Source organism: Macaca thibetana, chromosome 16 (assembly GCF_024542745.1).
Source record: "Macaca thibetana thibetana isolate TM-01 chromosome 16, ASM2454274v1, whole genome shotgun sequence".
NCBI classification, from domain to species: domain Eukaryota; kingdom Metazoa; phylum Chordata; class Mammalia; order Primates; family Cercopithecidae; genus Macaca; species Macaca thibetana.
The window spans coordinates 9,321,578-9,346,344 of record NC_065593.1 but is presented as its reverse complement, the minus strand read 5'-3'; the positions used below and the strand labels follow the sequence as shown (position 1 = coordinate 9,346,344).

General features: G+C 38.5%; 1 protein-coding gene and 1 non-coding gene across 3 annotated transcripts in view; one reads left to right on the top strand and one right to left on the bottom strand.

Moving 5' to 3' along the window:
• Positions 1-24,767, top strand: part of MAP2K4 (mitogen-activated protein kinase kinase 4) — a 121,765-nt gene continuing 96,998 nt past the window's right edge. Inside the window, exons 1-2 of one of the 2 annotated variants that reach the window (XM_050764999.1) lie at positions 11-178; positions 11,399-11,431. In XM_050764999.1, coding sequence (XP_050620956.1) covers positions 64-178; positions 11,399-11,431 — 148 coding nt within the window. In that variant the 5' untranslated portion in view covers positions 11-63. Of the gene's footprint in view, positions 179-11,398; positions 11,432-24,767 lie in introns of both variants that reach the window. The other variant, XM_050765000.1, reaches the window with a different exon arrangement.
• LOC126940048 (U11 spliceosomal RNA) lies at positions 15,607-15,746 on the bottom strand. Its single transcript, XR_007720573.1, has one exon. It is a non-coding gene; the product is annotated as a U11 spliceosomal RNA (small nuclear RNA).

The following is a 24,767-nucleotide window of genomic DNA, read 5'->3' as shown; positions in this document are numbered from 1 at the left end:
GCTAGAGGCCGAGCTTGCTGCATTGCAGCCGCCGCGGCGCCGCTCGGCTCCTCACTCCCAACAATGGCGGCTCCGAGCCCGAGCGGCGGCGGCGGCTCCGGGGGCGGCAGCGGCAGCGGCACCCCGGGCCCCGTAGGGTCCCCGGCGCCGGGCCACCCGGCCGTCAGCAGCATGCAGGGTAAGGAACGCGGCCGCGCCGAGACCCCGGCCCCCTAGCGCGGCAACCCGCGTCGTCGCGGCCTGCCCCAGCGGACGCCCCCGGACCCGGCTGAGGAAGCCACGGCAGCCGCCGGCTTCTCCCTCTCTCCCTCCCCGGCTTCCCGCCCCGCTCCCTGCCGCCTCCGGCCCGGCTTGGATCCGGGCTCCGGTCCGCATAGGCCCCGGCCGCGGCCTCTGCCTGCGCTTGGCCCCTGGGCCCTACCGGGCTCCCCGCCGGCCCCCGGGGCCCACCTGGTCCGGGACCGCCCCCGCGGCCACCCCCATCGCCCCCGCCGCTTACCTGGCGCCCGCCCGGCCCCTGTTTCCGGGAACGCGCCGGCTCGGGGCTGCGGCAGGGCGGGAGGGGCGTCGGGCCTGCCTCCTGGTCCCTGACGCCGCTCAGGTAGGCGGTGGAGACAGCGGCCCCGGCCGGCGCCCCTCGGCCCCGCCGCCGCAGTGGGCCCCGCTCAGGGCCATCTTGGCTGTCGCCGGGTACAGCTGGAGCCGGACCACCGAGCTGACCTCGGGCTCCGCGGGCCTCTTGGAACCTGCGTTTTCAAACTTTTGCAGGGTTTCTGTGCGCTGGAGGGGATGGGGGTGGGGGGCGGGTTGCCCAGGCCTGTGCCACCTGTAAGGTAGGTAGGTAGGCTGCCATTGGCCTGGGAGAGGCATTTTGTTCCAGGCCAGGGATTTCTGTGTTAGCATTGCATGCAGGAAGAAAAAAAAAAAAAAAAAAAAAAAAAAAAAAAAAAAAAAGACTGAATTCGGTTTAAATGGAGAGATGCAGGAAATAGACAGGGGTCAAAGGGATACTGTAGTGTCTGGACATTTGAGGCAGCTCTGCTAATTAATGGCTTTCCCCAGTGGGAATGCTTATTAGCTCTGTATGGCTCTTGACAGGGGGTGTTTTGAAAATACCAGGCTCGAGCCTGTTAGGGACCATTTCCTTAAATTTACTGGGGAATTTTGAGTAGTAATGCTATTTTTAAAACAGGGAATCTCAGAAATCTCTTGACAACTTTAGCAAACTGCTTGTGTTGAATTATTAACAGATTAAGGGTCGGGGTACCCTTGGTAGTCAGTGTGACCATGGTTACTTTTTTATTCCATTCTTCTTAAAGGGCTTCTTGTCTTTAGTTAGGTTCAGCAGACATTTATTGAATATTTCATGTTTATAGAGCATGCCGTATTTCAGGAAGAAGAGACAGGATTTTATTTATCTTTACATCCCTGTCACCCTCCCCATGAAATAATTTTAATGTACATAAAAACTAGTGATAGATATATAGACAGGATGATGTCAGAGCTTAGAGGACACTTTCTGTGCAGGCCCTAAGATCATTCATTCAAATTGAATTAGTTATTGGAAGTCCACTGTGTTGCACAGCACATTATACTGATGAAGTATAAGACTGACTTCCTGACTGTACAGCTTTAGAATCTAGGTGGTGGGGGGCGGAAATGAAATGGCAAAATGACAATTTAGAATTGTATTTCTTGTTCCAGATGGGTGACTTATAAAGCTTATGAAAACAAGGTGGTTTGTTTGTTTTATTGGTGGGGAGGCTGACAGTTTGAAATAGCTGGATACTTTTTTTTTTTTTTTTTGGTTCAAAAAATATTTATTGAGCATCTGCGTAAAACGCTCATGCTGAGTTTATAGAGAATTGAACAGTCTCTAACTGTCCTCATGGAGGTATCCCCCTGTGAAGATGGGGGAGGGAAGGTTATTTAGCTCAACTTGAAAAATTACTAGTTGGGAAAGTAATAAAGGTAACAAGCTGGGTTTTGTGATAGAAAATAATAGAGGGCAGTCTGCTTGATGAGATGGTCAGAGAAGGCTTGTCTGGAAAGCCTAACCCTCTTTTACCTGAAGAGGGTTCTAGGCAAAGTGAACAGTGTGCATGAAGGTTCGAAAGCAGGGAAGAGCTTGGAGTGTTCTAGGAACTCTTAAGTCAGTGGTTAGGACTTTTTTCTGATGCTCTCCGTTCTCCTCAGCCCTTGTATGTTGATACCCAGTTAACTAAACTTTCTAATAAGCAGAACCCATTTTAGAAGGAAAAAGGACCTAAGACCTCTCTTTGAATTATTGCCGAATTTTCTTTCTTTCTTTTTTTTAATCAATATTGTGTCTAGTCTTGATTGATTCAGGAATGTGTTGTATCTTGTTCTTGAAACTCTTTTCATTAGTCAGAGTGAAGTGCTTGACATTCTCAGGATGTTGTCTAGTACAGTCTGAGTTATAAAGCTTGAACTTAAGCAGCAATTTAGGATCTTTATTTTTGGTTTGTTTTGTTCTGCTAAGAGTCACACCTCCCATACTATACTTCATCTACCAAGGATCTGCTTTCGATCAGACTTCACAGAGTGGGCCTCAGAAGATGTTTGATGTACTCCCTTCTCCCCCAATCTAGTTATACTTGCCACTCAAAAAACTTCCTTCCTGGGAGTTGTTAATGACCATGCTCTTTGGAACAGCAGGATTCAGTTGTGGGACATAAGGAATGTTTCATGCAGTAGACCTTGGCCATCCTCTTACGTGGTAAGCACTGTGGTGGGCACTGGATAACCTTGAATACTTTTTCATGGCTTCATGTTTGTGGCCCAAGAGTGGTCCAGGCTGGGCAGTATTGTTTTCTTAATGTACTGCTTAAGAACCAGAGCTCTGGAGTCCTGGGTTTGAATCTCTTGGCCGGGATTTAGGTATGCGTGTTGTGACCAGAGGCAATGAACTTAGCCTTCTGAAGCCTCAGTTTCTCACTTGGAAAGTAGGAATAATGCTTACCTCCCCGGTGGCTTTGAGAATGCATGTAAGCCTGGGACCTGGCATGTAGTAAGGATGCAATACACATTAGCCATCATTGTTAGTAGTGACAATATTGTTATGGTCTCATTAATGTTCCCTTTTATTATTGGTAAATGAGTCCCTAACCTCTCATTATTTACTACACAATTTCTTCAGCTTCATATTACTAGGTCCTGCTGTTCTCTCTAGCCTGTTGATTTCCCCACTTTTTGTTATCGATCTGTCCTGTCAGAGTATCCTAGATGAGATTTTGTTCTACTTCAAACTCCAAATCTTTTTTTTTCTGGATCGGAGGACTCCCAAATGAATTACAATGTGAACGATATGAAAGAGAAGTCTAGCTATCAATTTGCTCTGCTCATTTTTTTCTTAGGGGTTGGGTAGATGGTTGGAATGGGATATATAGTGAATTTGACTTTATAACAGTAATCAACAGACCTAGCTTTAGTTGCAAGTTTATACTAACAGTTGTGGCTTCTAATCTGGCCATTTGTACCACACTGTCCCTTAGGTAATAGGGAATAACTGCTAATTTTGTTATTACTCAATAGATTTGAGTGTTTTCACACATTCTGACTCATTTTTTTTTTTTTCATGTTCATTCACAAACACACCCAACCTTTATAAGTTGAGTGGTTCTTATGCTTTGGTTCTTTGATGACTAAAGCTAACAAAATGTAGATCTGTTTGCCAAGTTAGGTAAGTGGTTTTATAAAAGTGTATTTGGCATTAGGATGAGTTTGCATTTGAGAGAGGAAACAATACTCAAATGAACTACTCTGAGAAATGTTTTTTTTCTTAATGTTTCATCAATGATTTGTGAATGTAGATAGATTTAATAGGAAAATTTCTTGCATATTAGGGCTTCATTCTGTGGAAAAGTATGATTCTTTAGTCAACCTAAAATATGGAATTGACTTGTAACATTCAAGAACCTTCCTAGCCATGGCTTGGACTTTCTCTTGTGGCAAATCTAAAGCCTTGTGACTTCAGCTGGGTTAGTGTGAATCCTGTAAAGAGAAGATCCCGTTACACCAGGTCATTAATCTTAGAGATGTGTAGCAAATAGTACTAGATAGTATCGTGGTTGGCATGTTAGAGAAAAGCATATTCTGATTAATAAAGCTTGCCAGTTAGTTGAGAATTCAACAGCTTCTATAATGAAATTGCACAGGCAGGATGATTCCTTTTCCAGTAGTAGCTGTAGCAGCTAGCGTTCTCATAGCATGTAGTAATGTTTAAGAAACAGAAGGATGTTGAAGTGGAAAGAGCACTGGTCTTAGACCCAGAAAACTATGGTTAAGGTAACTGCTCTGATGTTTACAAATACTGTGATTTTAGGGAAATTACCTAACTTTTCTGAACTCTCTGTTTAGAAATTTCTCATCTGTTAAAATAGGGAGAATGCCTAACCTGTAGGGCCATTTTAAGAATCACATTCTTAATGCACATGAAAGTGGTTTGAAAATTATAAAATATAAGTATATACGGATTGTTATTAGACATTATTTGCCTGCTGTAGTTACTAGTCACTTAAAATGTAATAGATTTCAAGATCTCTTAGCTGAGAAATGTCAGTTTTCAATAGATGTTTTCTTACAATGGTTAGAATAGAATCTATAATTCATTAGGAAAAACACTGAGCCATTTGTAAAATACTTGTTATGAGAAATAGTTACAAAGTATATGTTGTAGGTGCCTCTGATTCTCTTAAAGTGCTGATCTAGGCAGTTTTTTTTCTTCCTCCTCTTAGGTCTTAATATAGGTATATAACAGAAAACTTAGGGACCAGTCCAGTCCTTAGCTACTTACTCTTAGCTGAGCATTTTTATATATCAATTTAAGTAAAAAGATGATAGCTTGATTCTGCTTTAGAAAACACACCCAGTACTTGAAAATGTAATGAAGTATATCTGTTAAGAAAAAGTTTAGGAAGATTTAAAATCAATGTAGTTATTTCTCCTAATAATATTTGAACATAAAATGTATATGAAATGTCCTGCTTTTGATTTTGTCTATTTTTACCAATTATTCTGGTTTCCGAAAACCATGGGAGACCTTTATCTTTAATTTTAAAGAACTGAATTGTGCAGTGAGGAGTTTAAAACCCCAGAACTGCTTGCCTTTCCCAGTGTGTTGCATAACATTTCTTTCACTATTTAACATAACCTCATACAAGTCCACTTCAGCAAATTAATCCCCACTCAAAGCACAGATTGCATTTCTTTTTATGTTCCCTTAAAAATTAGAGCAACCCTAGTATTAAAGTAAAAAAGTGGAGAAACATTTCACCTCACTTTTAGAATGCATATTTTTTCACGTTTTCCTCTAAAATACCTTACTAGCGTAAATGTGTGCTGAAACTTAAGATGGGATATTAGTTAACCCTGTATTTTGAGTTGTTTTCTTTTTTCGTAAATTTTTCTTCTTTCACTAATTTGAGAAGCTGGATTGATGTGAGCCCACAGAGTTTCCTTATTTTTAGGGGTCTGGATATCATAATCCTAACTCCATTCTACGTAATCCAGGTCAGTCTCCTTTGTAGTTTCTAGGAGATGGAGATAGCTCCAATGATACAACCTGAGGAACTTTAATTGAGGCTTAAAAAAGAAAGGGAAACTAACAGTTAACAACTCTCTTTTCACTGTTCTTACCTAATTTGATGCTCACAACCACCCTTTAAAGGTAAGTGGGCACAGTCCCTTTCATAGTTTAGGGGGTAGACATTTATTTGTTCTGGTGGAGGTGGGTTTTAACCACCTGCGTGACTGGTAGCCTTTGCTCCTCTTACTGCTGTACGGCATGGTTCTCTGAGCCTCTTGAAGTCATTTCGGCCATTCAGGTCTGAAGGAAGAATCTTTGCCAGAAATGAGGCAGATTCAGGAATAGAGGAGAGAGATTATTTTAGGTTTCAGTCAGGGGGTGGAAGCTCCAAGCAACCAGCCACCTTTTGAGATGATTTTGGAGCCTTGGTGCTCCAAGAATGGTGCACTTTATGTTACAATGTTCTAAACTTGCTGGAGGGTTTACAGTGGCATTTTGATTCTGGAGACATTTCGATTGGGAATCTCCAAGTAAGTAGAAGACTTTTTAATTACAGGAAACCAGTGCAGATTTGAAAGGTAATACAATCCTTTTAACACTATATATAAAAGGAACTCATTTGGCATAACATTTAACAAATGTTGCCATTCTGGCTAAATTTGTAATCTGGGCAAATTACTATTTTTGCTAGTGGATGTGGGTTAGCTTCTAGCTGTTTCCTCCCAACTCCAGAAAATCTTCAGGTATCTCTTCACACGCTCGGTAAGGTTGGGAGTTTAACGTGTACTTACATTATTAGAAAGTATTCAAGTCATAAGATTGGCCTTGCTTGTAGCTGCACAGTGAAAAGGAGATGATTAGCCAGTGGTTTACCCAACTCAAGGTGGGCCTTTTGAATGAAGAAAACAGTTACATCATATGCAGCTTGGTTCTTTAAGAACAACACATTATTCTCCACCACGGAGAAAGAGGATTAAAATGGACATCACAGCAGCTTTTTCAAGCTATATTGTATTTCATCTTACCCAAAATTGCTCAAACATTGAAAAACGAGGAATCAAGAAAAGTGTTGCCAGACGTATATATCTGAACACACACACCAAATTGTTCAAACGTTTAAAAAAAGAGGAATCAAGCAAAGTGTTACCAGACATATATATCTGAGATATCTATATGTCAGATGTATATCTATCTGACATGCCTATGTCTATTTATTGCCTGACTTTGCTAAAGAAATCAGTGACATTAAGGAGCTCCCCTGATGATTTTGGCAGTTTCCCTGGTATCTAGTTATGTGCCTGTCGTGGGGAAGCATCCATCTTTTTGGGGTTGTTAGAGTCCTCAGGATGCCAGGCTGTGCCTAGGAAGGGTTGTGGCAGAGGTGTAGAGTGTGGGGTGGGGATCCCCAGGGCTGTTGGGAGTCCTTCCCTTTTAATTCTCTCAAGATGACTGTGAATGAAAGGAGAAAGACTGGTTTTGTGTAGGTTAAGCTGGTCTGGTGAGCCCCAAAAGATAGGGAAGGTGCCATAATCATTGCTCCCATGAGGGAGAGAACAGGAATAACAGCGCCTATGATAATAACCTGCTTTAGTCCAGGCTTTTGGTTGGACTTTTTAGATTTATTTTCCCATTTAATCATCACAAAGCTCTTTTGGGTATTATTTTATTTTTCACAAATGAGGAAATTGAGGCTCATATAAGTTAGATACTTGCCCGAAGGAGCATAATTGTAAGTTACTGCCTCAGTATACTGTGCTTCATTAAACAGGCTTGAGAAGGTAATGTGGCATTTAGTTTTGTGGCCAAAGAATAAATAAGGTGGTCATTGCCCAAAAGGAGAGAAAGAGCTGGCATTATGAGGAGGACAAGATCTTGAATTTAAGAAGTGTGGAAGGGATTTGATTAGTATTTTATCAACTCCTGACTGGTGGATAATTCTAACAACCTGAAATTGCCAACCTAGGGTGGCTCCCTTTTGATAAAGTTTCAGAAAGTTGAGGTAAGGAAATCTAAAAGAAATAAACCAGCAGGAAATAAATCTTGGGGAACTTGCTCTGAGTACAGAGAAAATACAAATTTAGGGTAGGTTTAGATAATGCCTTAGATGTTAGAGCCATAGTGATTTACTATGGGTAGCTGCGGTTTAAGGCATATGCCAGAATTTTGAGGTTGGAAGTTTGAAGGTGTCAGACAACTAGACCCTTCATGCATGTGACAGAGGAAAGACTTTGTAGCATGGTCTATGGGCATGACTCAGTAAGACAGCTCTGATTTTCTTTACTTTAGTGTGGGTTCATATTGTAGTTCATAATGCACGTTCAGCAGTACAAAAATCCAGAATGTCCAGGGAATCAGAAGCAGCTCCTGAGGAGATAGGAAACCACTTATGTCCTGCCCCACCCCCTCTCTGATTTATATCATCAACCTAGAGGAATGGGAATGGAGATAGCTGCAAAACCCTGTGATGGCCAAATGGCCATTACACAAGCAAAATTAGATTTAGGCACACTGTTTTCAAACCCTTGAGATAATGTTATTTATTTTAAAATGACACAACTAGGGCTCAAGTGAAATGACTTCAGTTTCACAGTTGGAACTAGAACTCTGCTCTCCTAACATGCTCCATTTTGTTTTTTACTTTATCAAATACTGTTTGCTTTTTGTCTTTATAAACCCTTACACATCCTAAACAGCCTCTTACCTCACTGTATGTGGTAAGAACAGTAAATTGCAGGTTTCAAGTTACGGCCACATAAAATATCTTAAATTGAGGTAAGAGGGTGAGAATGAGGGGCAAATGTGGGAATGAGGGTAGGAGAGACCTACAGAGAAAAAACCCCCATGGAGCTTTATTTCTCATATAGGCTTACTAGCATTCTGTCCTATGCATTTTGATACTGATTCATCAATGTGAAGAATTTAAATTCTTAAATAAATATTATTCTTTATATTTATTCTAAGGTTTAATGAAACTTGCCTGGGGCCAGGAAAAATGAAAAAGACTCAAATTTACCCCTACTTGCAATGGGGAAAATATAAATGGAGGATCATGTCAAATTAAGCCCCAGGGTACAGATGGTTCACCCAGATATAAAAAAGTGAGGCACACAAGACTTTTAAAATGTAGCCAATTACTATCAACAAGTTCAATTGATTATCTAGTACTTCTAGAGATAGGACTTAAAGTAAGTGAATAGGAAGTCAGAATTTTGGAGACAAGGGAGACTTCAAAAGTTAAACATATTGGCCAGGTGAGATGGCTCATGCCTATTATCCCATCACTTTGGGAGGCCGAGGCAGGAGGATTGTTTGAGACTAGCCTGGGCAACATGTTCGGACTCCATCTCTACAAAAAAAACACAAAAAACAAAAAAACCCAAAAATTAGCCAGACATAGTGGCTTGTACCTGGTGAGATGAGAGGATTGCTTGAACCCAGGAGTTTGAGGCTGCAGTGAGCTGTGATCATGCCACTGCGCTCCAGCATGGGCGACAATAAGACCCTGTCTCTTAAAAAAAAAAAAAAAATTGAACATATGTGAGTGAGTACTAATGAATATTATAGCATAACTAAGAACTTGCATTTTGTAAAGTTGAGGATATTGGAAGTTTTCCTCACTTTTCCTTCCCACCATCTTTCTCTTGTACAAGATTGTTGCTTGTCCCCTTTGCTCATCCTTACCCTTTTGAGTATGAGCTGGCGGAGCTATTTGGTACTTTCCCAAATCTGTACTGTAAGCACTAACTTTCTGACTTTTGCAGGTCTTAGACGTTTAGACAGACTAAAAAAGCTTCTTATCTAATTTAATTGATAATGTTAAGAAAGTTATAGAATTGCTAAAGAAAAGGTGAGCCAGTGTGTTCCGGTTAATTTAGCCCTTGCTTGTCAGCGGACTCTGGGCTAGTTACCAAGTATTTTCTTAGTGAGAAATAATGCGGAGAGATGGATGTTTGGATGAGACCCCAGAATTTGTTCACCTGGTCACTTCATAATTAGATACAAAGAACAAGTCTATACTTATGCCTTGAACATTTTAATCCCCTTTCCACCTCCTTTGTAGCTACTTACATAGATTCTGCACTGGTGAGAGAACTTCAGGTTTTGAGAGTTTTTTAGCACTTAAACTGGGGCTTAGCTTCTAATGTGTTAGAGCAGTCATTGGTGATGTTCTGTCATTCTCAGTCACATATACCTTAACATTTTTAATATGCACTTATTAAGCAATGTAACTTTCTTTTTTACACAACCTTACATACAGATCCAATTGATTTCTTTATCATATACCTTACAAATTTGTTTTCTTGCTCCTTTCACCATCCGTTTTACTATTTTGTTCACCTCTTATCTCACCTTTTCACCTCTTTCTTTTTGCTACCTAGTAAGGTATTTTACTTTAAAGTTGTTTGTTTCCCCAGCCTCCTCTCCCGTTGTAGTAGAAGGTGAGTTTTACCTTCCCTTTTCCAATGGGATGCGGGGAAGACTTGCCTGCTACTTCCAGAGGACCCTTTTCTTCCTGAAGGTACTCAGTTCATTTTGCGTGGTAGGAGGCCAGCGGCTTTTAGTTACTTAGGCTTATAAGACCCATACATCTCTGTTTTTCTTTGTGAATTCTGTTCCCACTGCACGTTTGGTGGGGCAGCATATTGACCTTCAGTGGTAGAGAGACCGGGGTCAGACCTTCTAGGTTTGCCCTAGTACTTCTTTCCCACGAAGTCTCCATTCTCACTTCTTCCTGCATTGTTGTTTGTGTGATAAGGTAGTCAACAGTGGATTACTTTGGTGGTGCACCAAAGATACTTTCATGTCAAAGTGGCTACATTAGCATTTTTCAGTTTTTGTACTTTATAGATGGTATCTTCTTAGAATCCTAAGAATTTTGATAACTGGATAGGAAAGACTACTTAACTATCCTTCCTTCAGTCCTGGCTCTTTTTTCTGTATGTTTTGATTGAATTTGTTTAAACACAAAGTTATTGTGAGTTTACTTCCTTCATTTTGTTCCCCAAAACAGTAATAAACACAAGCATAGATAGACCACTAACAAAACCAGATATCCACTCACTAAACTAGGGGTGAAAGAATATTTTTGAAGGCTTTTGTTTTAAATGGCTTATTTTACTGGGTGCCTCTTATTAAAAATTATATCTGTATACAGTGTGTGCATAAGGTGTAACCAGATCCAACTGGATTTGAAAAATGTGTTTAGGTTTCTAAGGGGAATTCACAGGTTTTCTTCTTATAACTTCTAAAGTATTCGGCTTTCTCATTCCTAGGGACACTATCTTTTTTTCAGGCCTGTTTTAGAAGAATCTCAACCCCTCTTCAGCAGTTCATTGTCTTATTGTTTGAAATTAGCTAATTTACTAGGAAATGTTTTATGTGTGTAAGTTTCACAATTTATGAAGTGCTGAAACTTTTGAATCATAGATGGTAATTAATCATGGGTAACTCTAAATCAGTAATTTAAGTTAGTTAAGTAACTCACATTCTGTATTTGTAGGTTGAAAACATTTAAAAAATGGACAGAACTATCTTAAAGGTTACTGTTAACTTCTAAGGGCTTATATTATTGTTCTTTTTATTAAATATATGTGAAAAATAAAGATTAAGACTGCAACACAATTTAAACTTGATTTCAGTTTCATGGAATATATTACATCTACATCTGACAGAACTAAAGTTTTTAAAGAAAGCTCATGTGTTATTGTTGTCTCTGGTGGGGGTAATGTGATTTGACCTGTTCTTGAATTCGTTTTATTCGAAATTTAATATAAAAATGCAATGTCATGTTCCAATTTTGGTTTGTTTGATTTACAGTAAATGAACTGGAACTTATCTTTTTTACTTTAGGCTTTCAGATAAACTTCTGTGAAAAGGCACAAAGTAAGCTACAAATTTTATGATATTATGCTATTTATTTTTTTCATATTCATCTTGGTATTGGGAATGTGTCCACTATTGTTTCAGCTAACTAGCCTTGGCAATTTTACATTCAAAGAGCTTCCATTTTTCATTCTTCCAAATATTAAAAAAAATTATATTCTTGATTGTAAATTGTACTTTTTTCACTTGAAATTGAAATAGCAAAATATGTATGGGTATTTAGATGTATATAATATGGAAATATGTATTTAGGTATAGAAAAGTATATATAGGTATTCAGATTTAACCCTAATTTAAATTACAAATCAAAGAGAATTCACTTTTAAGATCGTGGTACAGAAAGTATAGAGCTATTTTCAGAGATCTTATGCTTTAAAATTGAATTATAAACCATACATTGAATATATTTGTAATTTTTTTCTTTAAAACAAAACAGTGTTTTTCTGTTGCTTCCCTCACCATCCTTATTCTGTATTAGGACACTAGTCTTCATATAATACAAAATAGACTTTCTATATTAAAAAAAGTTATAAACCTTGCATTTTATTTTATTTCATTGAGACAGGGTCCCACTCTGTTGTCCAGGCTGGAGTGCAGTGATGCAGTCATAGCTCACTGCAGCCTTGACCTCCCTCAAGCGATCCTCCTGTCTCAGCCTCCTGAGTAACGGGGACTACAGTGCATGCCACCATGCCTGACTGACTTTAAACTTTTTTGTAGAGACAGGGTCCCGCTTTGTTGCCTAGGCTAGTTTCGAACTCCTGGGCTCAAGAGATCCTCCTTTCTTGGCCTCTCAAAATGCCAAGATTACTGGTGTGAGCCACTGCACCTGGCCAAAAAGAAAAAGCATTTAAGCTTAAATGTCATCTGTATAAAGTACAGTTAAAAAAATCTCATCTCAAGGAGACTGCTCTCCAGTTAACATAAAAATATACCAAAATGTGATATAGGTCGTTTTGTCTTCTGCTTATTTATTCATGAACTGGAGAAGAATGATGCTTTGATATGTATCATTCTTGAGTAAATTGATTCAAAGGCAAAAAAAATTAACCTGGAAAAAACATTTCTATGTTTAAAATTTTTTTGGAATGAGAATGTATAGTTTCCACTGGTTGATCGTTATGATGCCTTTGAAATGTAGTTAGCAAAAATTTATTTCTTGAATGGTTCACCCACAGTGTAACTGTAGAGATCAAGCAGTTAGACCCTAGGATAAAAGTTTTTTTAATTGGTTCGTTACTGTTACTCCTCCCTTGCCTTAAATAACGGACTAAAAATAATATATGATTTCCTGCTCATAGTGAACCTTTATATATGATACACATCTATATGTAATGAAGTTACAACTTCTATTTTATGTTTTTAATTTTGACATGTTCACTGTGATAATTTTTAGCTTTGACTTTTAAAAATGTCTACTTAATATTTAGCCAGACAGTGTTTAGCTTTTATTTGTATTTTAACCTAAAATCTAATTAATGAAAAAGACTATCTTGTATTTTTGTTCATTTTGGAAACAGGGTCTCACTGTGTTTCCCAAGTTGGAGCCCAGCCTCGAATTCCTGGGTTCAAGTGATTTTCCCACCTCAGCCTCCCAAGCAGCTGGAACTACAACTGTATGCCACCACAGCCAGCTCATTTAAATTTTTTTTTTGTAGCAATGGAATCTTGCTATGTTGCCCAGGCTGGTCTCGAACTCCTGGCTTTAAGCAGTTGCACTTCGGCCTTCCATAGTGCTGAGATTACAGGCATGAGCTACCACACCTGGCCTGACTTTTTAAAAATTTTAAGTTGTATTCACATTATTGTTCTTTTATTTAACTTAGTGCTATTGTAGATATAAAACAAGAGAAACATTGATTATAGTAAGATTGTATATACAGTGTTTATCAGTAGCTTTGTATGTGGATTACAAATGCCTTTGAATGTTCTAAATGGCTCTGTTTTTGTCGTTATAGAAATGATAGGTTTGCGGTTCGGCCTGCTTTGATACATATGGAAGAATTTAACAATGGAGGCTTGGGACAGCGAAACCTATTAGAACTTAATTATGTGGTGGAGGGGCATATGTATTCCCACTTTGATTATTCACCTTGATTGCCCTCACCGTCTCTTTATACTGTGGCTGCTTTCTCCTCGCTTTTCACATCTCTCTTTTTATTTCTGCCTCTTCCCGTTGGAAGGCTCCTCTTTATTTTCCAGCTTTTGGGATTCAACACAGTTACTTATATACATTCATTCACAAATCACATATTAGACACCTAGAAACCATACAGTAAGCGAGATTCTTGGTACAGAAATGAATACAGTACAGGAATAGGCCCCTGGCCTTAGCAAGCTCATAGTGTAGTGGACTAGATTACATAAGGGTTCAACCCCTGATGTTACATACTAATTGATTTTTAGCTGGAACCAGGGTGAGGATGGTGCAGCAGTGGATCTGTCCTGGGCACCTTTGATCCTGCTGTTATCTCATGAGAGAGAATGAGCACAAAGGGTGCTGAGAGTCTTATGATAACTGCTTTCTTGATTGAACACCATGTCTTAGGGATCCAGCAATGGGCCTACCCTACTTTGGAGTTAAGCAGATGTGTCTGTGCTGGCTCAGACCTCAGTGAAAGACTCAGGGAATGGGAGTGCACACGTCAGGGAGGGGAGCTGGAGACTTGATAGAGATGGCCAGCCCTAAGTTGACAGTGTGTGTTTTTGTACTATCAGTACCTATATTTTAGTATAAGTTCTCAGTTGCTTACATATATTAACACTTCTAAATCTGGTCCTGTGATTTGCATGACTTAAAAAATTAGAAGTGCAAATCTGTAATTTTTGCAGACAATCTGCTGGTTTGCTCTGGAATACAGACATTAAAATGAGTAAAAGTGGTCACTCATTTCTTTAAAATTGGGCTTGGGCTGGGCACGGTGGCTCATGCCTGTAATCCCAGCACTTTGGGAGGCCACAGCAGGCAGATCACCTAAGGTTGGGAGTTCAAGACCAGCCTGACCAACATGGAGAAACCCCGCCTCTACTAAAAATACAAAATTAGCTGGGCGAGGTGACACATGCCTGTAATCCCAGCTACTTGGGAGTCTGAGGCAGGAGAATCGCTTGAACCTGGGAGGCAGAGGTTGCAATGAACTGAGATCGTGCCATGGCACTCCAGCCTGGTCAACAAAAGCGAAACTCTGTCTCAAAATAAATAAATAACTCCATCTCAAAAAAAGAAAATACAAATGAAAGTGAAGACTTGAAATCATCAAAGGACTGATTTCTCCACTGTTGGGCACACTGTATTTCTGGAATCTCCACTTTTATTCTAAGGATATTTCAGAATTGTCAGATAAACTTATGTTTAATTTATTAAAAGGAACTATATGTCATACAGTAGTTGTAGGAAGGTATGGGGCAAAAAGCACAAAATTAGATATTCAAGTCTGATAAGTCTTGAGTACTGGCTTCTTCAAATGCTCAAATCTCTCACAAATAAAAAAGATTTATTGTAAGATGATTCTGATGACTAATGGAAGCTCTGAAGGATTAATTTTTTTCATTGTTTGACTTCACGTAGTTTTTGCTCTTTATATTGCTACTTCACTCTCTTTTAATCACTTTATTACAGTTGCCTGTTACAAGTCAGTGGAGTTTTATTGGAGATGTGTGTGTATGCATTTACATGCACAAATACAGATTACATATTTAATTTGGGAAACAGATTTCTATAGAAATTCAATAAAAATTCACTCTGCTCCTCACAGTCTTCCTTTTATAGATTATGGTTTATGCTTTTATCTACTCTTCAGTTTATTTTCTAAATATATGTTTATTTTAGATAAAATAAACTTCAAGTTATATTTATTTAAGACCATAGTGTCATGTTTTCTTTAATATTGTTGGATCATTGAATTTTTCTGAAGTCTGAATGTAAGAATACTTTAGGGAAAAAAATATTTTTCCATTCGTAAATGTAGAGTTATAAATGTAGAGGTCCTGTCTTAGAAGGTTGATAAATTTATCAGTTATTTGAAGATAATGTTTTTGTACATGTGAAGGTATTTATATAACTTATGACCATAGCTCACTGACTTTAATGAGCTAACCTGTGAACACAGTTGTTTAGAATATGACTTACTTGCTTTATAAAACCAGTTTTTCATTTTTTTTTTTTGAGGAGGGATGAGGATTTGCCTGAAAACATTTTTTTTCACAAGCTACCCAACTACCAAAAAATCGTTCTTCCAAAACCTCCTGATGTTGATTCCTCGTGAAGAGCAACTGAGTTGCCCAACGTGTGCCACTCATGACAGAAGCCCCCTTTTTTAGAAACATAGTTTTGGAGAAGTGCTTTTGTGAATTGAATTTACCTTAGTGTTGTCAGCATTCTAATTTTTTTTTTTCAGATGAGAATTGTGACTCATTAAGGATCCTTGGGCATAGGGATTTTCCCCAGAAAGTGCCTAACCGAATTGTGTGCTAATCAGATTGATAGTAGCTAGGTGTTTGGCAAATACTCTTTTAATAATTTATTTTTCACCCAAAGGTACTTTCAGCTCTTTATCTATCACCATCCTCCCCGCTACCCTTTTTTTTTTTTTTTTTTTTTTAACTGTAGTATATTATCAGTTCATGGCTGAAGAGTTCTGGAGCTCCAAGTATTTTGGGTAGCGTTAAGTTTCTGTAGCTTCGCCTTTTACATTTTTGGTGGCCTTAAAAACTTTGTGCTTTTAAAAAATTGTTTAACTTGGAAGTGTTTGCATAGCAACAGGATGTTTATTTAGAAGATTAGATGCTCCAGAGCTATTGTTCTGGATGCCACGAATTGAAATTAGAGTACAGGTGGTGGTGGGTTTTGGTGGCACTGCACATCAGTATATTTGGAGGAAAAAAAGGAGGCATCCTGGAGACTGATTTAAAAGTATCCCTAATTGTTTCTTAAATTGGTAATAATAAAAAGGAAACCATAAAGAGGAAGAAGGATGTTTTGTGAATCTTCCAAGAAATTTGGGAAAGATACAAAGTTTACTGACCCGTTAAGAAGTGTCTGTAAATGATGATGTTTTGACTTTATTGGAGTGGAATAGAGGAAGACAGGAAAAGTAAGGAGTGGAGGGAAGGTTAAGTTTTTCTGCATTTAAAACTAAGAACTTACAAAATTCAGCTGGTTAATTTTCTAATTCCTCATTTTATGTAGCAAAAATCTGCAGCCAGTGACAAAAATTATATCATTTGGAAATTATTAAATTCAACTGAATTTGTTAGCAATCCTAAGAAACAAAATGTCATTTACTGCTCTTGGAGGTTTATACCGTTTATATAAGTTTATATATATATATATAGATAATGAAGTTAGTTGAAAAATGAGACTTTTGTAGGATTAGCCATAAGCCAGACTAACATCTAATATTCATTACTATATATTGTGGGGACCATGATAAATTGTCAATGGGAAGTCCATCTGCTTGGAAAAAAAAGTTTTTATACTAGTTAAAGCCCAGGAACTGTAGAAGTGATACATTCCAGAGTCAGGATTCACCTATTCCTCTCATACTTTATGCTTATACCTTATACTATTCTAAAGGGAATGTTGCTTAGTTGTCTTTGACGTTGGAAATGGTGGGAACTTGAATTTGTCCTGAAAATGCTTTTTGTTGCTAGGAGAAGGAAGGTTTCTAACAGCTATTGCACCTTAAAATAATTTGGGGATGCTTAATGTGTGACACTTTTGATAAGAAAATAATTAAATAGTGACTTTCCCACATTGCAGAAAGTTTTCATTTATATGCCACTTGAACTTTACTACTAGCAACAAAGGGATGTTGACAAAACTTTCAGAATTGAACAGATATGGAGTAGAAATCATATGGAAAGTTTCCAGAGAGTATTCCCAACTGAATCCAGTTAAAGTGGTTTTCAATTTAGCTCATACATTTAGGGTGATGGTTTTCAGATAAGGTGTAGTAAATATTTGGATTACCACTACATGGTTTTATGAGTTCCGAATCTAGGCAAAAATGTCCAGTTAATAAGATGCACTAAGAAAAACTTGTGACTTCATCTTGTTGTTCATTTTCTCTAGGTAGAAATGCCAAATGAATGTTAATCAGAAAGGAAAATCAAGTGCATACAAACATATTCACTCCCTTTTAGAGAAGCTCTTTTAAGGATAAGGAAAGAGAGGCACAAATGTAACAGTTAACAAATCTGTATCTGTATATGTCTTCAATAGATGGATAAAGATATTACCAATGATAGGAAGCACTGGGATCCTTAAAGATAAATTAAATCTAGAGCCTGCTCTGAAGAAGTGTATGTTCTTTGAGAGATTGAGCATGTATAGGGGCTGTGTGGTAGAAATAATAACTCTGAATGTGTGTCAAACCCTGCTCTAAGCACTTTATGTTAACTCCTTTAATTCTCACGACAACCTTATGAAATAGGTATCATAGTTAGTATAGATGAGGAAACTGAAGCACAGAGAGGTTAAATAAAATTTCCAAAGTCTTACAGCTAATAAGGGGCAGAACTGTATGACCTTTGTCTGGTCACAGTTTACACGTTGTAAACCTTAGTGTTTTACTAATTCTTGAAAGCAGTTGGCACTTACAGGAATGATTTTCTAAATCAAACGGCTTTTGAGGAGTCTTCATTTGCACTAGGTTATGAGATCTGGACCTACCGTTTATATCTTGGTCAGCCGTTTATAAGGCTTATTAAGGTTATCCAGTAGGCCTTACTGAACATTAAAGTAGAAAGATTTGTGTTGCTATGAAGTTAGGAACACCGGATCTGCCACTAGGGAAAAAATGTTTGGCGAAAACCTAAAACTCTGCTGGCCTAGAGAGATAAAAGGAATAAATTGCTCCAGGATTCTCAAATGACTTATGTGCCTGGGTACAGCTGAAGAAGATTAGTAGGAAGGAGACCTGTGAAGTTAGTGGACAAGGTGGCACAGCCGTGAACTCTGTGAGGACACACTGCGTACAGACTGTCGTAAGGACAAACTGACACTTTTAGCAAAATTTTTATGCATCCTCACCCCACTTTCTTTTTGGCAGGGTTAGAAGAAAAAACATTTAATTTTTGAAAACTTTTAATAGTAGAAAATTTCAAACATATACAAAAATAGAGTAGTATAATGAACGCCCATGTACCCATTATATAGCATTAACAATTACCAACGTATAACCAATCTTATTCTTCCTCCCTCCAGCTATCTCTGCTGAAATACTTTAAAGCAAATTCTGATTATCATTATTTTATCCATATAAATGTGTTACATGTGTTCTAAGTGATAAGGACTCTTAAGTACATAACCTTGATACAATTATCTTAAATGAACAAAACAATATTACTAGATAGTTACTGAATGTTCACATGTCCCCAAAAACTTTGTTACTGCTTTATTTACAGTTAATTTGTTCTAGTTGAGACCTCAGCAAGGTCTGTGCACACATTGTGTTTGGTTGATATGTCTCTTGAGTTTCTTTAAGTCTATGGTATTTCCCTCTTCTCTCTTTTCCTTACCATTTATTCATTGAAAAAATTGGTTAATTTTTGTAGCATTTTATACATTTCAAATTTGGCTGATTGCATCCTTTTAGTGTTTAACATGTTCCTTCATGCCCTGTTATTTACCTTTAATTGGTAGTTACAGAAACTTGGTCAGATTTTTGGCAAGAACACTTACTTCATAGGCGGTGCTGTGCGCTTCCTGTTGTATCACATCAGGAGGCATATGATTTCTTGTTGGAGCTCTTGTTAAGATAAACCAGTGGGCTTAGGTGCTGCCAGTGTGATCCATATAGTGTAAAGTTCTCCGTCAGCCTTTCTTCTGGTAGTTTTGGCCCATTAACCTTGTCTACATTAATTATTTTCTTAGGAATAGGTTAACTGTCATTTTCAGACATTTGTGGGCTTTGCAGATAGTAGTTGTATCCAGCCAAAAAAAGACAAAATTGTGTTTAGGGCATACCACTGAAAGCAAATTGTAGTTAAGCCTTGATCATCTCTAACTTAACTGTGCCAGTAGTGAAGGATATGAAAGTATATTTATATGCACACATATGATATACAAGTATGTATTGGGATGCTCTGTATTTGGATAGAATGAATACTGGAGACCTGTCCTTTATACCCTGAAACATGAGTTGACCCATTCATTAGGGCTCATTAATCTTTGCAGACAATCAAAAGACATGTCAAGTAATAAGATGTTCTCTGGTGAAGTTGAAGAGCCAGTGGTTAGGCAAGACTAGTCCCGCCAAATGAAGATCAATCCCACATCAGAGTCCAGCTTTTAAAATTTGTGTTCAGTGCTTAGAATGCTCAGACCCTTCAGGGCATTGCCTTCCCAATCCTTGGGGATCAGATTGAGTCATCAGAAGCCAGTTTTGTGAGGATTAGAAGAGGATAGGATTTCTCATCCAAGATTGAATAATAAAAATCTGATGACCTACTTGTGTTTTAATTAGTAATTACCTTTTAATGACCAGTATATTGTTGTCCAGTGGTGTCATTCACCCTTTAGCGGTAATACTTTCTTAACCAGCTTTCCTTTTTTCCTACTCCTGTTCCTTCATGTAACTTCAACTAAATTATTAAAGTCTCTCTCATAATGTTCTACAACTAATTTGCTCTTTTGATTTTCTTTTTGGGTCTTTGTAAGGAACAAATTAGAAACATTTCAGTCGAGATTCTCTCATGTACTATATACACATGAAGTAGATAGAATGCAACATATCTTCTTTGAATTCCATTCATGCTCTTAATTATTCTTAATTTAGTCCAGCCTTTTAAAACTTTCAATTTGTAGAATACATTTATGGGCAGCAAATAGTTTTTTATTGTATCCACTAGGAAATAAAAGTGTCATTCACATGTTAATGTTTTTGAAATTGGGAGTTACTTAATGAGGGTCAAAAGAAGCCATTCGGATGGGAAGAGGAGCATAACATTGCTGATTATTACAGTATTACCTTTGTGTGGAAGATGCCTGCTCATTTTCTACCTCTGTTATTTGCTTTTGTAGTGACATAGTTGGATTTTGATTTAAATTTGACTGTGAATTGTTACCTAACATTTCTTAAAAATGATTATATAGTGTAATGCAGCACTGAAATGGAAAGTTGGTGGAGTATACAAAAGATCGCCACATGTCTTCTTATGACTCATGGCAGTTAAAAATGCCACATATCTTTTTCAAAGCCAGAAGATGTCTGACTAATTTTTGTGTCATCAAGTTCTATTGTTAGCATTTTTCTACTAAAAGCTTCTGGTAACTTTTTCAGAGAACCTGCATAACATCCAGTTATACATATTTTGATTAATGAGGAAAAAAAAGAAACAACAGATTGGACCCATCAGGAAATACGGATAAAACACCCTATTGTGTCTCTTAGTGAAACTGTTTGTCCTCAAGATGTTAAATCAAACATTTGAGCTTCGATTCCTTATTTATTGAAGAAATATTTGAGTTCCTATTAAATGACAGGTGCTGTTACGAGAACTGAGTTGTCAGACTCATTAGAATGTTCTATCAGATTTCCAACGGTCGGAAGTCATGCAGATGGAGGCTGGGCATGGTGGCTCATGCCTGTAATCTTAGCACTTTGGGATGCTGAGGCGGATGGATCACCTCAGGTCAGGAGTTTGAGAGCAGCCTGGCCAACATGGCGAAACCCCGTCTCTACTAAAAATACAAAAATTAGCTGGGTGTGGTGGCGGGCACTGATAGTCCCAGCTACTTGGGAGGCTGAGGCAGGAGAATTACTTGAACCCAGGAGGTGGAGGTTGCAGTGAGCCGAGATTGTGCCATTACACTCCAGCCTGGTTAACAACAACGAAACTCTGTCTCAAAAAAAAAAAAAAAAAAAAAAAAAAAACCAGAAAAAAAAAAAAGTGCCATGTAGTGGTAACAGGTTATTTGAAGCCTCTCTAAATGGTCTTAATTAAATTAAAATATAAACAAAATTATGTATATGACTTAATTATTCTTTTGCCTTTCTGGATTCCTAAGGACACATCATGGTGAAAAACAGTTACTACAGGTAAAGTAGTGGTATGAATTGTTTGCTTTGAGGATAAAGTAATTGGTCAGTTGGACAAGGTAGTCAGGCGTGTCCTGGAGGGTGGAGAGAAGTCAGCTTGGAATAAAAAATTCACTGAACCTGGGAAACATGGTGAAACCTCTTCTCTACAAAAAATACAAAGATTAGCTAGGCATGGTGGCCTGTAATCCCAGCTACCCAGGAGGCTGCGGTGGGAGTGTCACTTAAGCTCGAGAGGTGAAAGCCGCAGTGAGACATGATCATGCCGCTGCACTCCAGCCTGGGCAACAGAGTGAGACCTTCTGTCAGAAAACAAACAAACAAACAAACAACTGTGATTCTCTATGGAGTCGAAAGGAAGGAAGGTAGACTCTCTAACTTTCCTGAGCGAGGAGGATGTGGACATACATGCTCTTTCTTTGCTTTTAGAGGATGTTCTTGAAGTCAGGAGTCTGCTAGGTATTTGAAGGACATCTGGCTTGATAATCCTTGATAATATTTTCACATCAGTTTGTAAATCAACTATTGATGTATGATGGAGAAAAACATATTCATAAACCATATCTTGCCACTTTATCTCTAATTCACTTGGAATTTGTTTTACTTGTTTTTAGGCTTGTTTATGTATTTGGATAGTTATAAAAACCAATTACCAATATTAATGGAAATAAGGAAATTTTTATTTTATATTTTCAGTATTGACACCTTGGGGTGTTTCTGACACCAAGCAATTCTCCAGTTCTCTGACAACAATCATGTATCCAACAATTGAATTCATTTCTGACACTATTTACCTGGAGTTAGCATCAGATCTCACAAGTTGAAGGACTCAGTGCTTCGAGATTATCCTCACTTAGGAGGCTAGTCACAAGTGGGGTGTTCAGGATACTCATACTCCTGCTTGGATGACTACAGATTTGGGGATTCCCATTATCAAACTTGACCACACCCCCCATCAAGTTTGATAATTTGCTAGAATGTCTTACAGAACTCAGGAAAGAACTTTATTACTGTTACCGGCTTATTATAAAGGTTTGAAGAGCCAAATGGAAGAGATAGGACCTTGTATAGGTCAAGGTATTGGGAGTGAGGGGACAGGGAAATAGCACAGAGGTTCTGTGACCTTTGTGGGCACACTGTCCTTGATTCATTTACCAATCTGGAAGCTCCCCAAACCCTATTGTTAGGGGTTTTTATGGAGGTTTTATTAGGTAGGCATGATTGATTGTATCATTGGCCATTGGTGATTGAACTCAGTCTCTAGTCCTTTTCTCCTTCCTGGGGGTGTGTGTATGGGGGCGTGGCAGCTGAAAGTTTTAACAGGCTACTCGGTTGTTTTTTTCTGGTGACCTGCCCCTATCCTGAAGTTATATAGGGGCCTTCGGAGAATTACCAGACACTTGCACAAACTCGGGTATGGCTGAAAGGGCCACATTTTTGGTAACAAAAGACACTCCTGTGTCACTCAGGAAATTCTAAGGGTTTTAGAATCTCTGTGCCCCAAACCTGAGACAAAGGCAAAATACAATTATATTTTTCATTATACTACAGGTACTTCTGTAGCAAAACTGCCTTGCACACAATTGGCCCACAGCTTTGAATCTATCTGGGAAAAAGAGTGGTAACCCAATAATATGTTGTCTACTGATGGCTGGTTTTTGTGTTGTGAAAAGGATGAACATGTTTTGTTTCCTTGGAGCAAATGGGTACTTACGCTAGGAAGTTGTCTTCATCTTATAGCTTTCTTTATTCTAATCTACTTGCTAATGAAATTCATATAGAATTGAAGTGCAGAAGAGTTAATTACTTAGACTTATGACCAGTCTGACTTTCTTGTATAGTTAATAACATTATTACTTACAATATTATAAACTTGCCAAGAAGGAGAACTCATCTGATTGTTTTGATGTAAGGAAAAAACTCAAACTTTTTTCCTCTGCTTTCACACCATACAACAACAATCAACATAGAAGACTTTGTGACCAAATGTGGGGGATTTTTCCCCACCAGCAAATACGCAATCACTTCTGCAGCAGATACCAGCTGGGTGTCTTCCAGTTCAATTCTCACACTGTTTACCTGGAGATAGTGTCAGATCCCACAGGTTGAGGGCTCAGTCCCGCAAGACTGCCCCCACTTCAGATACCAGTTGTTAAGTCTGGGCCTTCAGAACTTCTGACCGTCCAGCTCCCAGTTAGGGTTCCCATAACCCTCCTTTGGGGTTAATTAATTTGCTGGTCTTTCTGAAGCTGCTAGGTGCTGCCAGTCATCAGTCAACTCATTAGCATCCAAAAAATACATCACCTTGGAAATTCCAAGAATTTAAGCAGTTGTGTGTCAGGAAATGGGGACAAAACCAAAAATATGTATTTCTCAATACCACATTTGGTAGCTCCTCAATTTGTGTGCTGTTGTGAGTACTTACCTGTCAGCTGAAATATGGATCCCCTTAGCCCTGTGGCCACTCACTAGAGCTCTGTGTCATTGTCCTTGAGTCAAGAACAACCTTATATTTCTTTCATTGTGTTGTACACACTTTTTTTTTTCATATGCACATATAAAAAAGGTTTGGAAGCACTGATTGGAAAAATGTTGACGTTATAGTTATAAAATATGGTTAATGTTTTTATTTCACTTACGGGTGGTGAAAAGTCGTTAAAATAGGGTGGTGATAGGCTGTTGTGGCATTTACCAAGCAGGAAAAATAAATGTGATGTGAGACCTGTGGGCACTTGGTTCCTTGCTAGGGTTGAAGCAAGCTGTTCTTCAAAGAGTATCTGATATGTGCCTCTGTCTGTACAGTGAGGTCAGACTAGAAGCCACTTTGTGGGCTCTGGGATATAGATGGAAACCAGAACAAGCCTTATGACTTTTCTTGGCATAGCTTTCATAAGTTTGCATATTATATTCCTTGTTCCATTAGTAAGATCGCTACCAAAAAAATAAGCATCAGTTATGTGGATGGTTTTCCAGAAATCCGAGTATCTTGTTCTTGGTACATTGTGAAGCAGTAACTTGAAACTGGGGTGCTCATGAGGAGCTTAGTTAGAATATTGAGTTTGATTAGGAGACAGAGGTTATCAAAGTGGCCTGTGTATTACGAAGTAAGATACCACTGTTGACTGCTGTACATAGAAAATTTTGTTGGGGTTGATCAGTTTGGGTTTGTGTCTCACTTGTCTTCATGGGATTTCTGTTGATATATTCACAAGTTCGAGGGTTAAAAACACAAATGCCCTTTGGATTTGCCAGAGTTTTAGGCATCCCATGGATTTAAAAATGGTCTGAGCACC